Here is a 15,877-nt window from a genome sequence, read left to right as displayed (position 1 = left end):
CACGTGTCTGACCCAGTCTCGCCGAGACCGAAAGCGCGCTTGACAATTTGGTAGACAAGTCTCCTGTGGGCAATCGCCGGCACCCAGCTTTTGACACACGATTGAGTTGGCCTATTTTCATCAAAAATCCCACCCAAGAAAGGACAGTCCGTGTGTCATGAGCATCAGTGCTTCACCTCTACAGGCTTGGGGTTTGCTATGGGCTTGTCTCTAGCCGGCTTTGGGCGGTATGGCACTAGGGGAGGTTTGTAAGGCGTGCACTTTGCGCGCGATTTGTGCTTACGCAGGGCCGCCGAGTTCTTGAAGCAGCCAAAGCACCGGAGACACTGCTTGCACGGCTCGTAAACTTTGCCAAAAGCTGCTACGCCACCGTCCATGCAATCGTGCGCGGTAGCGCAATGCGTAGCAAAGGGGGCGGCAGATCTTGCAAACCACTCGAAAGTGCAGTCTTCCTCTCCACACAGCATCGTGCTCGCACTTGGGAAGCAGTCTGACAGCCGCTTGCCCCGGTGATGTTGCTCAATGTGCGTTCGCGCTGCGCTGGAATCAGACACCGACCTCCCACAATCTTTGCACTCCACTTTGCTGCCACTTGACCTCTTGCTGGAATGCGAAGTCGAGGTGATGGCATTTTGCTCCTGCGCTGCGGCAGTATCTTTGCTGCTCAGATCAACAGGCTCGGAAGCCACCAAATGCTTTGCCGTTTTGCCAGTGTGAATCCGGTCAAGTGGTACTGCCAGTGCAGAGGCTGGGGGAGGTCCGATTGCCTGAGAAAGAGTAGAAAACAAGACGCCCTTCTGGTCCCGAGACTCGTCACCATGTTTGGTGGTGACTGCTGATGCCTTGACCGCCAATTGAGACGATTTGCCTTGCGCATTGCTCGGTGCACTCATGGTGCACAGGGGAGCTGTCAAGTATGTGCTGCAACCTCCTTTGCAGAAGTGATTGGGAGCAAAGTGCCTAGATGAAGGCCATCAGTGCAATATTGGTGAGGAACTGATGTAGATTGGATAAATTCACAGGCCGGACTACTTGCTACCACGTGCGCTGGTTTTGAAATCCACTCGATGCTCACGCACCTGTTGCAGTAGATAGCAAAATGTGCCAACGAAACCTCTCAACGGTGCGAGTACTCTGTGCCGTCGTGCACCTCACGTGGTGCTGAGACCACGGGGCCGACGGGAAGGAATACACCGACTGCGTCGTCTCGTAGATCAAGGCCGCGCAGCGGGAAAAAAAACTGGACCAAGTCTGCGCGCGTCGTCCAGCGAACCAAGAGCACACCCGTCTGACTGCGCCGCCTTCCGGGCTCATAAGCCTGCACACGTCTGGATCGCGCCGTTCAGCACAACGAGCCCGCGCGTGCGGGGACTGACCGAGACGAGGAAGGGTCAAATGTCATCATCTTCGACATCATTTCTCCATAGTTTTCGGGCGAATTTCCAGCCTTTTTGACGCGCTCATTTGTGTATTCGGGCGCTATCTCGGTACATAGATACCAGACAGACATGAAACCCGACTCAAACGATGCGTTGAGTAACGCTCTATCGAACGACGGGCGCATCGGCACTGCTACCGTCGTCCAAGCGATAAATATGAAAGACAACGAGAACGGTTTAAACAACCAAGCACAAGTTGGATTTCCCGTCGCGGCAAGCCGCGTTTCCCGTGTGACATGCGTCAAACCAAAGCCAAGCAGTAAGCTTAAAGTCAAAGCTAAGCGTGACATCCATCAAGCGTAAAGCCAGTAAGCTTGATGAAGGTCCAAAGCCGGGTTAATTTTGACTGACTTTGATTGACTTTAAAACAGAAGAAAAAAATGAGCCACCCCACACATTGCCTTGTGTGCCCGGTGTTTACGCAGCCAATGGTGCCAAAGACCAAAGGGGTCCACAAAAGCGGCAAGGGTGAGATTCAATGGGGACAAGCGAAAATCCAAAGAAGGGTGGTGGGCAGAACAAGGAGTAGACGCGTTTTCAGCTATCAGCGGCCTGCGTGCTTCTCGGATGTCAGAGCTTCTACTTGCTCTTGGCGGCGTCCATGGAGGCAGCGTAGAGCTCTGGACGGATCATGACGACTGCCGTACCAGCCATGAGCTGCTGGCCATCCTTGTCGAGGCTGATGGTCTTGAGCTCCACCACGGGCTTGGTTGGATGAAACTTGTCCACGGTAGCGCGCACGGTAACGGGCTCGCCCACGAACAAGGGGGCCTGTTTGGCGGATGACCGTGAGAAGGGAGGTGAGTGAGGTCTGATCAAGCTGAGATATCCGCTGTGGGGAAAAGCATTGTGGACTTGGCAACGGGGTGCTTGGGCAGGGAGTGACGCACCGAGAAGGAGAGAGTTTGGCTCAGGAAAATGGAGCCTGCACCAGGCAATTGCGCGCCCATGATGCCCGAAAGGAGACTAAAAGCAGTGGATCAAGCGATGGTGGTTGGTCAGGCGCCATGCGTTTGGGCAGATCTGAGTTTACGAGTGAGCATCAGATGCACGTGCCCACGTGCCCGCAGACGAGGCAGGCAAAGCACCAACCCGTTGATGAGGACGCCATGGACGATGGGACGGCCGAAGCGGGTCTTGGCCGCGAAATCGGCATCAAGGTGCAGCGGGTTAAAGTCCCCACTCAGCTCGGCAAAGGCCTGGACATCCTCCGGCGAAAAGGACCGGGTCGTCTCGATCGACTGGCCCACGTGCAGGCAGGTGGGCATTTCGGGCATCTTGGTGGCCAGGCCACGCGCCAGCACTGCAGACCGGCTGGGCATGGCCAGCGCGCTGGCCACTTGTCGCAATCCCTTGAGCATGGTGGTACAATGTAAACTCCAATCGACGTGTATCGGCTCAAGGTCAACGGCGACGCCTCGTCCCAAGATCCAGTGAGGAGACAAAATTTGCTTTAACGCGAGAGAAAGCGAGAGAGAGAGAGAGAGAGAGAGAAGAGAAGTGCGCTCGTAAGAGATACTGTATTCATAGTTACACTTTTATTTAAACCGGATAAACATGTCGCACCTCATCACCACGACAAAAGCTTCCAAGGGCGACTTGCCGCAACTGGTGTGTGTGTGTGTGTGTGTGTGTGTGTGTGTGCACATGTGGATGTTGCTTGTGCCGCTTGCTTTGTTACAGCATCTCCAAAACTCCTCTCTCTCTCTCTCTCTCTCTCTCTCTCTCATTCATTCTCCACGCTGCTGCCGTCGTGCCATCGCCCTGGTACTGTTGATAGAGGAGGCCGTTGTGCAGACCCGATCCCTGGCTTCTTGCTGGATTGGTTGGACTTGGTTTGGGGTGCCGATCTTCCTGAACCCTTGAACCCCGTGCCTTCGACGGGGCACACCAGACAGACAAAAAAAGGTGCGCTCGTGCCCGAAAAGGATGCCCTCCCCTCGGCTCCTTTTCGCCTTTGCCGCTGATGCTGGCAACCAGCCGTGCTCACCTCCATTCTCCAACGCCTGTCCCTTGCCCCTTGCTTGGTGTTGACGCGGCTTAGGGGTGCAGGTTCGTGGAGACCTTCACCCGCAAAGATGGATATGACCGAGTTTACGGCCAAGCACAAGCAGCGCTCGCTCTACGTGCTGGCCTTTTTCTGGTTTTTCACCGGTGTCGAGTACGCCGTAATTCTGCCCTCGGCCTGGCTCTACCTTCAACATTTGGGTGCCGATCACAAGTTTTGGCTCAGCGCTTCCATCTCAGCTTTTAGTTTGGCCAACTTTGTGTTCTCCCCGATCTATGGTCGCATCGCCGATCGCTTCTCCACGCGCTCCATCCTCATCATCTCCAATTGCTTTGAGATTGTCGGCAACCTCTTGTACCTGGTCGCCAACGATACCTACTCCAACGTCGAGGCACGCTTCATCGCTGGTATGGGCGCCGCTGCCGGTGCCGCCATCTTCGCCTTTATCATCCGCTGCGCTTCCTCCCCGATGGAGGTCAACTCCAATATGGGCTGGATCATGACCGCTCGTGCTGTCGGCCTTATTGTTGGTCCCGCTTTCAACTTTCTACTGGTCAAGGTCGACTTTCACATTGGCGCTCTGCATGTGACACCCCTCAACTCCCCGGGCTTGCTTATGCTCATTGTTTGGATCATCTGTCAAATCCTCTGCGTTTTCGTCTTCAAGGACATGCCTTCCGCCCCTGTCACCCGCAACCTCAATGTCATCGCCGAGGATAAACCCTCCGCTCCAGAGGAGGAAGACAGCCCCCGCTGCTCCGAGTACCTCAACCTCGGCGTCATCTCTCTTCTCCTTGTTCAGTTCCTCAACATGTTCAATCAGACAGCCTACGAGACCTTCCTCACCCCGTTCACGCTGGCCACCTTCCATTGGAAGCAAACAGCCAACTCAATCAGCTTCATCGCAACAGCTGTCTTGGCCATTGGCACTTACTACACCATGATTCGCATCCAGTACGCTCCCCGGCTTTCCTCCCAGATGCTCGCCAGATTCACACCCCCGCTGCTGCTGCTGCTGCTGCTGCTGTTGTTGTTGTTGTTGTTTTTTCCGTCTCCTTTCCTTTCCTCCTGATGCCTCGAAACGCTCGAGATCTAGTCCCTTGATACTCACCCTCGTGTTTTGACTGACACTCAGGCGCAAATACAACATTGCTGATCGCATTGAGATTACCATTGGAATTACGCTCCAGTTGGTGGGCTTCTTCCTCTTTTGGCTCATGCCCTCCCACGACACTGGCGATGTCTGGAAGTTTATCTTCTCGTCTGTCATCTTCGTCATCGGCCTTCCCTTTGTTTACATCGCCCCCGCGCTCCAGGCCAAGCTCACAACCAAGCGCGCTCAGGTTTGTGGCCTTCCTTGCATTGGTCTCACGAAGCCGTTCCACATTGCAAACCGCACCAACGACCGTGCACTCATTGACGGTCTCCCGCACACCACAGGGCTTGGGTCAAGGCATCCGTCGCTCCGTTGTATCTGCAGCGCAAATCATCGGCCCGCTGTGGGCCACGCTGTCCGATCACCGCGATGCCTTTTGGGGTGGTATGGTCGGCTTGACGGCCTTTAGCTTGGTTGTGCTTGCCCTCAGCTGGAAGCAGATTAAGTTTGTCATGCCCACGCTGCCCAACTCGGCGCCAACCACCCCCAGCAAGGCCAAGGGCGAAAAGGCACCGCTCCTTGTTCACGAAGAAGATGATAGCACGCCCGATCACTCCTTGGTCCGCGACTTCCGCCGTGGCTCCATCAACTAGACGTCATGTGGTCCCAACCGCACTAACTGAGGAGCCCGCGTACCCCCACTAGCTCTACTCACGGATGCTATGGACCAGTGCTTATTATGTGAATGCACTCGTACCAGCGTTGGCCCACTCACTTGACTTTTTGAACACTTTCAGTTTGATTTTCGTCGTTTGTTTGTTTCTTTTTTGTTTTTCACTTGTTTTTGCTTCTTCTCAATGCGCGCAGTCTGTGCTTAGGTCCAGTAGGCCAATACTTTTGCTGTCGGTCGGTGTTCTCTTGCGCGCATGTGTATGTGAATGTGCATGTGTATGTGCATCTGTATGTGTATGTGCATCTGTATGGGTATGTGCGTGTGTTTTGCACACGCACGCGCCCACACAAGACGCACAGCATTTCTTGCCTCCTTCCTGCCTCCCGCGCTTCCGGCACCACAGCCTTTGCATGGTTCGAAGTATATGGCATCTCTTTGGCTTTGATGCCTCTACTCTAGCAATCCATCTCAATTTTGTTCTCTTTTCCGCCTTCCAAGTGTATCCAAGTCTTGGCCAATCCTATTACAGAAACTTTCACAGAGTTACGACATCGGTGCTTCAAGCCCAACTGCTTGTCCAGCAGGAATGCTCTCCTGCCGACCTCGCACGCACTGACGATTATGGACATGCATATACTTTGGCACTATTCGTCCCAAAGTGCCGCCGCGACCCCGGGCTTTGCTGGTGGGGCGGTGGCTGGTGGCTCAAAATGCTTCTAAAATAATTCATGCAAGTCGAAAAGTGGAGATGAGCCCTCCTGACCTGGAATGAGGGTGGACACGAAAAAAAACCCCTACTTGCTTTGTCCCTCACCTTGTGAAGCTCTAGGTGGCCGATGCAGACCAGGGGCTCTGTTTGGGTGGCCATGTTTGGAAATGCCGCCGCCACAAGTGCGCGCGCTTCATCATCGACCAGAAACTCATCTGTGGTAAAGTCGAAGCCCTGCCCCTGAAGGATAGCGTTATCGCCGTTAGTCATGGCGACCACGCCACGACTCACCTATTTGCGAGGCAAGACTAAATAATGAACACGGGCGCTTAAAGGACCATGACAATAAGGCTGACAGGGGGGAAAAGAGCCCCAGATCGGCTAGCCAGGTAACCCACCCAGTCGGCAGGTTGCGTTCCCGGCAGTTGTTCGATGAGTGTAAGGCGAAAAAAAGTGGGCAGCTCCAGCGGGTTGTGACCGTAGCAGCATTTGTGAAACCCTTCGGCATCCCAGTCTTCGAGCTCCTCGCGCGTGGCAAAAAGACTACGATGTGGCTCGGTCGAGAACCGGCCCTGCAGGTGCGAGAAGATGATCGTCGTGGGTAGCGTAAGCAAATGGCAACACGCATCGGACATCGGCGAGCTGTTTGAGATGACAACCTACCTGGAACCAGGCGCGACTGGACGCAAATGCCAGCACAACTTGACCGCAGACGCGCTCATCTGTGCTTGCCACCACCCCTGCCTCGCAGCCCGCCATGACCGTTTCCTCGAAGCCTTGAAGATCCAGAAAAAAAAAAAAAAAACAAGTCGAACAAACGCACGAACTTGTCGAGTCGTGTTCACGTAACTGCCACAAACTTGTCCGTAGTTTTTGTGTGAATTTTTGAGTGGCTGTGGCTGTGGCTGCGGTCTGCAGTCTGTGGCTGCGGTCTGCAGTCTGTGTCTGCGGTCTGCAGTCTGTGTCTGCGGTCTGCAGTCTGTGTCTGCGGTCTGCAATCTGTGTCTGCGGTCTGCAATTTGTGTCTGAGCCTGCTGTTGTCGACTCTTATCAAGTTGCATAAAAATGGGTTGCATCTCTGCTTTGCAATACTTCTTGTCATCTGTGACCTGCCACTGCGTCCGTGTTTGGCGTGCTAATGTTAGGTTCCTGAGTGTTTCCAGCATCCTGAATGGTGCAAGAAAGACTTTGCTGTTCGATTGGGACAGATGAGAGACTACACGACCTCAACTTTGGGCTTTTTGGTCTCGGCGGCAACATCTGTACTTTCGCGCTTGACAGTGACCGGCGTATTCGGATCTGCGTAGGCCACGGCACGAGGCAGGCGGAAGCTAATGCACATCATCTCCTTGTGCGGCGAGACATTGCGTACATTGTGCACCGTTGTCTCCTGCTTAAGGGCGCATTGAACAAGTGACACAACGAGGGTGAGGGACACAGTATGCACGGCGCCTTGTCTGGAGCCGGCGTGCCTTTCATCCCATACTCTTCTCTCTCCTCGAGCTGTACCTCTTCAAGAGCACCGCCAAGATAATGTTCAGCGCGCTGCCGGACGTCCAGGTCATAGTCAGGGCCCTGGAGCAATCCCCGTATACACCGTGTGTCAATGTCACGGCTGCCCACAAAGAGAAGATGGACGCGCAAGAGCTAGATAGAACCAGGCCGAGGCTCGCACCTTGCTAAAGCAGTGGCAATGTATCATTGGCAACGGATATTTGCGACGAGCTTCCGAGTGGTACAGACCGCTGGAAGAATGCAAAGAGGGGGCAATGTGAGCAAGCAATAAGGAACCAAATGCTCGAGAAAATTGGGTTGGCTGCAGCACGGAGCAGGCTGACCGGAATACGCCAAGAAACTCGATGGCTGTGGCAGGTAGGTTCATAATGACGTGGTGAAACGGGCCCCAGTTTGGTGCCTCCCCCCGATCCACGAGATCCAGGACGTGAGCAACCACCGCACCGCCATCCATGTTGTACGTTTGAACGTGATTGTGGACTCGATTCAAGACTACATTTTGAGTCAGAGCCTGCAAAACTCGCATGAGCACAGCCGTAAGAATGTCATGCATAGCAGTGACGGCAAGCCGGTGGGTGACACACGATAAGACTGACTGCGTATGATTCTGGGTTGAGATCGTTGGCGTAGACTCGACGGCCATTTTTGGCAATGGGCAAAGCAAAGGGGCCCACTCCGGCCATCATATCGCAGACAACCTGTGACGTCAAGCATCGAGGTAAGTGTGTGTGTGTGTGTGTGTGTGTGTGTGTGTGTGCGTGCGGTTGGAGACGGCAGGACGTGCACCAAGTGAAGCACGAGGGGGCCAGATGATTCCAATTGCACACCTCATCAGGCTGGATCAGATCCACCAAACGCTGGTGCTCGGTGTGCAGGCGCGAGTTCCAGTAGACCTTGGCAAAGTCAAACTGGTAGCGGCAACCATTCTCGCGCACCTAGCCAGAAGCAGAAGAAGGCGGATGGATTGCACATGTGCAAGGGTGTAAGCTCGAGTACACTTAGCAGGACCAAAGTTGTGAGCGCGAGCTGGTGGCTTGTTGTCTATCGGTGACCGCACCTCGCAGCGGGTGTCGCCATCACCAGCAATGACCTCCATGGGAAAGACGCGAAATTCCGAGGCAATATTCTTGGTCTTGTTGACGACGGTGCGAATGGCTTTGTTTTTATCGAGAATAACTTGCCCGATGAAGAAGCGATACGGGAGCTGCTCGTGGCGCAAGTTCATGTGGGCCAAGTGGCCCACAGTCTCAAAGGCCGTCGTCACCTAAGCAGATGGGGTTGCACGTTGGCAGCCAAGGGGATGAGAAAGGCGGAGAGGCTGAAAGGCAAGCATGTGCAGCGGGCAGGGCGTGTCGCAGTTCACCAATAATGCGGGCCTCAAGCGTGCTTGTACCTCGTCTAGGTCAGCGGGAAGAGCTGCCTTGAGAATGTCTTCGGCGCTCCAACTGTCATAGCCAACAAAGACTTCGTGGTCCACGACCTCGCCTCCGGCCTCGCGCACGCAGTCCTGGATCTTATCGGGCAGCACCTCTTCATTGTACTTGAGGTCAAGCAGGACAATTTTCTCGGGGACCTTCTCTTCGCTTGCCTCGCCGCCCTGCTCTGTTGTTGCCGAGACGACTGTACGCGTCTTGGGGAGCTTGAGCAGATCTGCCTTGAGCCGCTGACAGAGCGGGTTGCACTTGCGCGCTGGGACACGAATTCCCTTGCAAGAAATGGTGGTGGAAAACAAACTCCGGTCAAACTGAGCTCCGGCGGCCAGGATTTTCTTGTGATCCACCCGGGGAGGCCCTCGCAGGCCACGTGCAGCCACAGCCGCCACCGCCGCCGGCCGCGTCGCACTCATCTCGCTCCTGCTCTCACAGCACAGACACGTATGTCTGACAATTCCTCGACTGCTCAGAACAGGTGTTGACCACACTTGAGATGTATGTCAGCATCCCGAACCACAACACGCTGAAGCACCGTGTTCAAGCCACCCATCACCCATTCGCTCGCGCGCAAAAGATGACCCATCGTTACATGTGTCGGCTCAAATTCATCTGACAATTCAATTCGTGTGTGATACCTTAGTGTTACCAGTCGCTCTCTTTATTGTTGTGGGTGTCCGCTACAATTCTCTCTCTCTCTTGCTCTCTCTCTCTCTCTCTCTCTCTGTGATATTTTTTTTTTTTGGCACAAGTGGCAGTGGCAGCAGGCGCTCAGTGGCAGTGCTGCTCCGGGATAAAGAGCATCAGTATCACTTCAGCATCGTGGGGTGAGTCAATGTGCCTGAGACTGTCTTTGGAATGGCAGTGTGCTCTGCTCTCCAACCCCCCGTGCTGCTCTCCCTTTTCGCCCCCTCAAGTCAGCTCGCAGCGAGCAACACGGCTCCCTGACCTCGCTCACAACGCCCCCTTGCCTCCCCACATGCCCTCTTCTCTCGGCTTCTCTCTCCCCTTGCTCTCCCTCCCCCCTCNCTCTCTTTCCTCCTGTTGCTGCCAGTTGCAGATTTCGACCTCGCATTGAGCCCTCAAAGCTGACCTCCCTTGGCGGCAGAGAGACCTCGTGCCAATCACCCCAACGCCGTTGCAACGCGTTGGAGACGAGACCGCTGACATGGCTCTTCGTCGCAAAGGAAGCGTAATTGTCAATAAGCGCGGCAAGGCCGTGGCCACCCTCATCACCCGTGGCCCTGCGCGCAAGTCCCTTGCCGTACCTGAAAGTGCCGCGGTTATCGAGCCCTCCCGCGTCTCGTGGGTGCGCCACCAAAATGAGCCCATTGGAGTGGATGACTGGTAGGTTGCAGAGTCCACGCTTGCTGTCTGGCTCCTTTGCTCTCCCTTCTTGGCCGTTTCTTGACCATGCGCAAGCTGCACGCACCCTTCCTTTCTCTCACCGCCCTTATCCATCCACTCGCCCGGCCGGTTGTCGCGCAGCGTTATGCTGGAAAACTACACTGATGTCGATGTCTTTGTGGAGAACCTCAAGAGCCGTTTCGAGGCCAAGCTCAACTACACCTACATTCGTAACATTCTCATCTCTATCAATCCGTTTGAGGACCTTGGCACCTTCACGTCAGACCTCATTGACGAATACTCGAACAAGTCCCTTTTTGAGCTGCCGCCTCACCTCTATGCCATTGCCAACCAAGCGTACTACACCATGAAAGAAGAGACCACAGACCAGTGCGTGCTCATCTCGGGTGAATCTGGCGCTGGCAAGACTGAAGCCTCAAAGCAAATCCTGCAGTTCCTCGTTGCCAAAAGCACCGACACGGGCAAGGCCGTCATGATCCGGTGCGCTCACACCCCTCAATCACCCTCCAGCCACGCACCTCCTTGGTTGCACGAAATTTCTCACCTTTAAGTTCTTGCTATTGATGTCTTAGTGACCGTCTCTTGCAGTCCAACCCCATTCTCGAAGCCTTTGGCAACGCCAAGACAACTCGCAATGACAACTCATCTCGGTACCTTCGCCCGGCATCTCTCGTGTCTAAATATGGCCACCAATCTGTTTCCTGCAACTCATCTCCTTTCCGTGTTTGCTTGGCCTAGCTTTGGCAAGTATCTTGAGTGCCAATTTGACTTCTTGGGTGAAGTGGTCAACGGCCGTATGATGACCTACCTGCTTGAGAAGTCACGTGTCACTACCCAGCTGACGGGCGAGCGCAACTTTCACATCTTCTACATGCTGCTCCTGTCCGGCGACGATGCACTTTGCCGCGACCTCGGTCTCGAAGCCAACAAGCTCGACTACCGTTACATTTCCCAGGTTTGTGGCCGCGAGCTGCACGCTGTAACTTTGCCTGTTGTTGACAATCGAGCCTCACGCCAGCACCCATTTCGTGGCGGTGTATCTCAGGGCGGCGTTGGCATGGTTGAAGAGCTTGATGACCATTCCGAGTTTCTCACCGTCATGTCAGCCTTCCAAGTCGGTGCCCTGCTGTGTTGGTGCCAATGCCATGGTCTGAGATAATGGATCAGCGGCTCATCAACAGTGCCCATATTTGATTTTCCCTTTTTTTTCTTTTTTTAAAGCAATGTGGCATTGAGGAGCAGGAGCGCCTGGCCCTCTTCCGGGCCTGTGCGGGCATCTTGCAGCTAGGAGAGGTCGACTTCCAGCAGCAAGGTGACATGGCCGCTGTCAGCAATACCGATGTCTTGCAAATGTGCGTGGGTCATTTTCACGGGAAGACCGTTCACCGCAAGCCATTCTGCCCCGTGACGAGCATCCATCCTTGGCGCGCTCTTCATCGCAAATATCTGGCTAACGGACGTGTTTGCTCTCGTTTCGTGGCTGTCAAATTGCTGCAGGGTGGCCGCCGCTTTTTCTGTTGATCTTGTGGGCTTGACCCATGCCCTCACGAGCCGAACCGTGGAGGCTCGTGGTGAATCTCTGGTCAAGCATCTTTCCAAGGTCGGGGACGGCGTGAGCCCATGCTGCCAAAGGCCAACCTCTGTTGTAGTCCAAATTCTGATCTATGACCGTTCTCCGGCAGGATGAAGCCGAGACCACACGTGATGGTCTGAGCAAGTCAATCTACAAGCGCATGTTTGCATGGCTTGTCGAGCGCCTCAATGCCTCTTTTGGCCAAGGTGTGCCCCCCGTCCCCCCCGTCTGCAGTCAAATTAATCGCAGTATCTGCGTCATGTAGCTGCTTCTCGCTTGCCTGTTTGTATACGTTACTTTTCTTGTTTGCATTTTGTTTTTTGTTCTTTTGGCTGGCGGTCATTCGTCGGTGCGTACCCACGCCATGACATGTTATTCCTTACGCTCCCACTGTCTTGGTTTTCTCAGAGTACACCGAGGGTCGCTCCACCACCATGGGCCTCCTGGACATTTACGGATTTGAGGTCTTGCAATCCAACGGGTGCGCCACACCCCTCTGCCTGTCGCCCTGATGTCCCTGTCGCTCGCGTTCGCAATGACCCTGCTCTGGTTAGCATGCCTTGGTACTCATGGTTGCCTGTCTCTCGTCCATCACAACATCCCAGATTTGAACAGCTTTGCATCAATTATGCGAATGAGCGCTTGCAACAGCTTTTTGTGAATCTTACCCTCAAGGTCCGCTTGCGTGGCCCTGCGCTGCCAAAATTGTTGGCTGTCACGGACCCTGGCCTAGGCTCACGGCCCGGGGAACGCTGCTGCGCTTGCGTTAGGCTGAGCAAGAAGAGTACGAGCGCGAAGGTGTTGCCTGGGTTGGCGTCGAGTACTTTGACAACAAGGTCCGTGGGCTTGATCACACGTGCCAGCGAATGACTGTGCGGATTCATTTATGCACTGTCTGACTGTAGATCATTTGCGACCTGATCGAGGATGCCAAATCCGGCATCTTTGCCGCGTTGGATGACACTTGCCTTGGTCCCGGTGAGGCCGCGCCACGCCTGCCAGCGTTCTCAACACAGGAGTGGGCGTTTTTACGATCTACAATGACATTTTGCACAATGTGCTCACACCACCCGTGCACCATGATTCCAGGCGAACAAGGAGATGACGTCTTCCTCAAGGCGCTGGATGCTCGCTTCGGACAAAACAAGAATGCCCTCTACAGCTCCTGGGCCGACAACAAGAAGCTTCAGCGTGACTCGTTTGTCTTGAAGTTAGTTTTTATGGCCCTCAAAGCCCACTCTGTTTGTTGGTTGCGCTGACGAGGGTAGCTCACTGCAGCATATACACAGACATTATGCAGGTGACGTGGCATATGACGTCGCAGGCTTTGTGAGCAAGAACAATGACTTGTTATTCCGGTGGGTCACGCCTTTGGCAATGCTGAGCTCGGCGTGGTGATGTGAAGTGTCAAAGTTAACCAGCCAATGAGCGTGAATTTCATTTTCTAATGCGATGGTCGGGATTCACCTGCGCTGCCCTCGCAGCGACTTGGTGCGAGTCATGCTCGACAGCAAGGACACCGTCATGGCCAAGTGGTTTGATGAGTCTGAGCTTGACTCAAAGAAGCGACCTCCCACTGCCAGCACGCAATTTCGGCGCAGCATCAAGGAGTTGATGGAAACGCTCATGGTGAAGCAGCCATCATACGTGCGCTGCATCAAGCCCAACCAGCAAAAACACGCCGGCGTTTGGGACCAAGAGCTAGTTACACACCAGGTGAGACCCGTCGCATGTCTTGGCTCTGCGTATCATTCAAAAGTTAACTCACTTGATCGGCCTGTGTAGGTCAAGTACCTTGGTTTGATGGAGGTCTTGCGCGTTGCCCGTGCTGGATACTGTTATCGACGTCCCTTTGAAGCGTTTTATCAGCGTTATAAGAGCGTGTGCAAGGCCACCTGGCCCTCGTACCCTGGCCCGCTCTCCGAGGCGGCCAAGCTGATTGCTGGTCGGTTGCCGTGCGTATGTGGCAAAGGACATGTGCTTTCTTTCTTTCTTTTTCTTTTATTTTTTATTTTATTTTTATTTTTATCTTCTCTCTCTCCCTCTCTTTCCTCTGTCGTCTTTCTGCGTTTCTTTAGTCACCGTGTGTGTGTGTGTGTGTGGGTGTTCTCTCGACGAGCGAAGCGTCGTCGCTGCGCTGCCTCGATCTCACGCCCTGTTGCCGGTCGGTAGATACTCTCAAAGTGGATGAATCTGAGGTAGCTGTGGGCAAGACCAAGATCTTTATCAAACAACCCAAGACCTTGCTGGCTTTGGAAAATAGCCTCGTCCTGGCCCGCCATCGGCTCGCAACCCACATTCAGGTCAGTGCTGAGGATGCTGATGGGCCCCCCTCCTGCACCTGGAACAACGCGGCCATATTCACGCGCTTCTTGTCCACCTTCCATTGCAGGCACGCTGGCGCGGTTTTGTGCAACGCCGTAAATATCTAGCGATGCGCGAGGCTGCGATTGTGTGCCAGAAGCACGCCCGTGTGGGATTGGCCAAGCGTGCCGTCTCTCGCCGTCGCCGCGCAGGACAAACGATTCGTACGTGTTTTCCCATGTGTCAAGCCATCTGCACGTTTGTTGCCCCCGTGCGCTTACACAAATATACGCACGCTTTCATGTGCCCCTCGTTATAGGCGACTTTATCTTTGGCTTTATGACCCGAACTCAAGCGCCAAACGGTCACAACGAGCGCTTTGTTGCGCACGTGAAGCGTGAATACCTCATCAACCTTGCGAAGAGTGTGCCCAATCGCCTCGTGAAAGTTGGGTGAGTGTTTGCCTCTAGCCATGCACCGCCTCGCTTCTTACACAGCATTCATCCTCATTTTAATTTTGTGCCTGCTGCGCAGTCAGCGCTGGGTGCGCCCCATTCCTCCGGTTGTGGCGGACACGGATGCTTTGCTACGCGACCTTTGCCGACGCAACCTGGCGCTCAAGTATCGTTTGAAGCTCTCGCCTGAGCGCAAGGCCATTTTGACCGCCAAACTGGCCGCTCACGAGCTCTTCAAGGGCCGCAAGCTCATTTATGAATCCTCGGTCCCAGTACCCTTCGACAAATACCGTGTCGAGGATAATGAGGCTCAGCGCATTGCCGAGGTTGGCTCTTCAGCACCTCTGCACGCATCCTTGTCTGCTTCATCACAGCCCGCAGAAACAATGACAAAGCCAGTTTCTTTGGTGTTTCGCAGTGTGCGGTCACAGCTCATGGCACGTGTGTTTTGTAGGCATTTGCCAAGACCTCGCAACAGGAGGAGGATCGCGAAGTCTTGTACATGACTGTGGTTCACAAAATGGATCGCACCAACTATGGCCATGTTCGCAGTGATGTCATTGTTGTTACCAACGACGCGTTGCACGTATATGGCCACCCCAAGCTCAAGCTGAAGATGCGAATCCCGCTCACTAGCTTGTCCAAGCTGAGCGTGTCAACGCTTTATGACGGCGTCATTGTGTTGCATACGCCCAGCGACGACAAGAAGGATCGTGGTGACTTTATTTTTGACACCCCGCATGTCGTCGAGTTTGCAACCACTCTTTTTCTTGCTGCCAAAGCCAAGGGTGTGACATATGACGTTCAGGTGCGAGGAACTCCCGTGACGCAAATGCAACGCCCTCAACACCACACAGAAGGCTTGTCAGATCCTCACTCTTGCTTTCCTTGGCCTCGCGCAGTATGCGGATGTCATGGAGCATCGGCTCAAGAACGGCAAAGTGGGCACAATTGTGTGCTCCGTTGGGGAATCGCAGTATGGCAAGACAAAGCACGAGGGCCAAGCGGCTCTTCTGGTCCAAGCGCCAGAAATTGCCAACCCCATGGCATTTCGTGCTAGCATACGCGCCAGTATCTATCGCCGCGCTACGCCCGCAATGGAATCAGACCTCGTTGCTTTGGATGATGAGTAAAGATCTTGTCCAAGAGCGCCCTCTCCCTGAGACTGACCACCATTTCTTTTGTCCGTACCCTTCACCGGTCTCCTACACCCTATCCTTGGTGAAGCATTTGCTTGATCAGGCTGGGCGTCGCCTTTTCGCTGTCCATACCTGGCCGCTGCTTGACCCCTATGCCTACCTCGAATA

The 15,877-nt window shown here is 54.4% G+C and overlaps 6 protein-coding genes across 6 annotated transcripts; 2 read left to right on the top strand and 4 right to left on the bottom strand.

The window, feature by feature from the left end:
* Nucleotides 1-176: 176 nt before the first annotated feature.
* Nucleotides 177-1,370, bottom strand: MONBRDRAFT_36650 (uncharacterized protein; the record flags this gene model as incomplete). Its single annotated transcript, XM_001744780.1, has 2 exons — nt 1,080-1,370; nt 177-960 (listed from the first exon to the last, which is right to left on the bottom strand). A coding segment is annotated over exon 2 (717 nt), but the record flags the coding sequence as incomplete, so codon positions are not given.
* Nucleotides 1,371-1,625: 255 nt separating this feature from the next.
* Nucleotides 1,626-2,912, bottom strand: MONBRDRAFT_36649 (uncharacterized protein). The gene is made up of 3 exons (XM_001744779.1): nt 2,532-2,912; nt 2,330-2,405; nt 1,626-2,210 (listed from the first exon to the last, which is right to left on the bottom strand). The coding sequence occupies exons 1-3, from the start codon at nt 2,798-2,800 to the stop codon at nt 2,019-2,021; spliced, it is 537 nt and encodes a 178-aa protein (XP_001744831.1). The 5' UTR covers nt 2,801-2,912; the 3' UTR covers nt 1,626-2,018.
* Nucleotides 2,913-3,517: 605 nt separating this feature from the next.
* MONBRDRAFT_31978 (uncharacterized protein) lies at nt 3,518-5,688 on the top strand (the record flags this gene model as incomplete). The annotated part of the gene is made up of 3 exons (XM_001744947.1): nt 3,518-4,401; nt 4,583-4,790; nt 4,888-5,688. 3 exons carry the CDS (start codon nt 3,518-3,520, stop codon nt 5,194-5,196), a joined length of 1,401 nt encoding a protein of 466 aa, XP_001744999.1. The 3' UTR covers nt 5,197-5,688.
* Nucleotides 5,689-5,860: 172 nt separating this feature from the next.
* Nucleotides 5,861-6,684, bottom strand: MONBRDRAFT_7313 (uncharacterized protein; the record flags this gene model as incomplete). The annotated part of the gene is made up of 4 exons (XM_001744778.1): nt 5,861-5,932; nt 6,031-6,216; nt 6,324-6,497; nt 6,589-6,684. 4 exons carry the CDS (start codon nt 6,682-6,684, stop codon nt 5,861-5,863), a joined length of 528 nt encoding a protein of 175 aa, XP_001744830.1.
* Nucleotides 6,685-7,228: 544 nt separating this feature from the next.
* MONBRDRAFT_1458 (uncharacterized protein) lies at nt 7,229-8,893 on the bottom strand (the record flags this gene model as incomplete). Its single annotated transcript, XM_001744777.1, has 8 exons — nt 7,229-7,315; nt 7,435-7,500; nt 7,601-7,670; nt 7,764-7,951; nt 8,037-8,138; nt 8,268-8,375; nt 8,498-8,704; nt 8,834-8,893. Coding segments are annotated over 8 exons (888 nt in total), but the record flags the coding sequence as incomplete, so codon positions are not given.
* A 1,466-nt stretch (nt 8,894-10,359) lies between these two features.
* On the top strand, nt 10,360-15,630 carry MONBRDRAFT_18623 (uncharacterized protein; the record flags this gene model as incomplete). The annotated part of the gene is made up of 20 exons (XM_001744946.1): nt 10,360-10,718; nt 10,811-10,888; nt 10,977-11,193; nt 11,284-11,352; nt 11,460-11,590; nt 11,736-11,838; nt 11,921-12,017; nt 12,220-12,292; nt 12,417-12,486; nt 12,582-12,647; nt 12,717-12,789; nt 12,901-13,021; nt 13,101-13,169; nt 13,296-13,527; nt 13,597-13,756; nt 13,984-14,114; nt 14,204-14,345; nt 14,435-14,562; nt 14,654-14,896; nt 15,025-15,630. The coding sequence occupies exons 1-20, from the start codon at nt 10,363-10,365 to the stop codon at nt 15,628-15,630; spliced, it is 3,165 nt and encodes a 1,054-aa protein (XP_001744998.1). The 5' UTR covers nt 10,360-10,362.
* Between the last annotated feature and the right edge of the window lie 247 nt (nt 15,631-15,877).

Source organism: Monosiga brevicollis, genomic scaffold (assembly GCF_000002865.3).
Source record: "Monosiga brevicollis MX1 MONBRscaffold_7 genomic scaffold, whole genome shotgun sequence".
NCBI lineage: Eukaryota > Choanoflagellata > Craspedida > Salpingoecidae > Monosiga > Monosiga brevicollis.
Note: the sequence above shows the minus strand (reverse complement) of the source record. Positions and strands in the feature narration are given on the sequence as shown.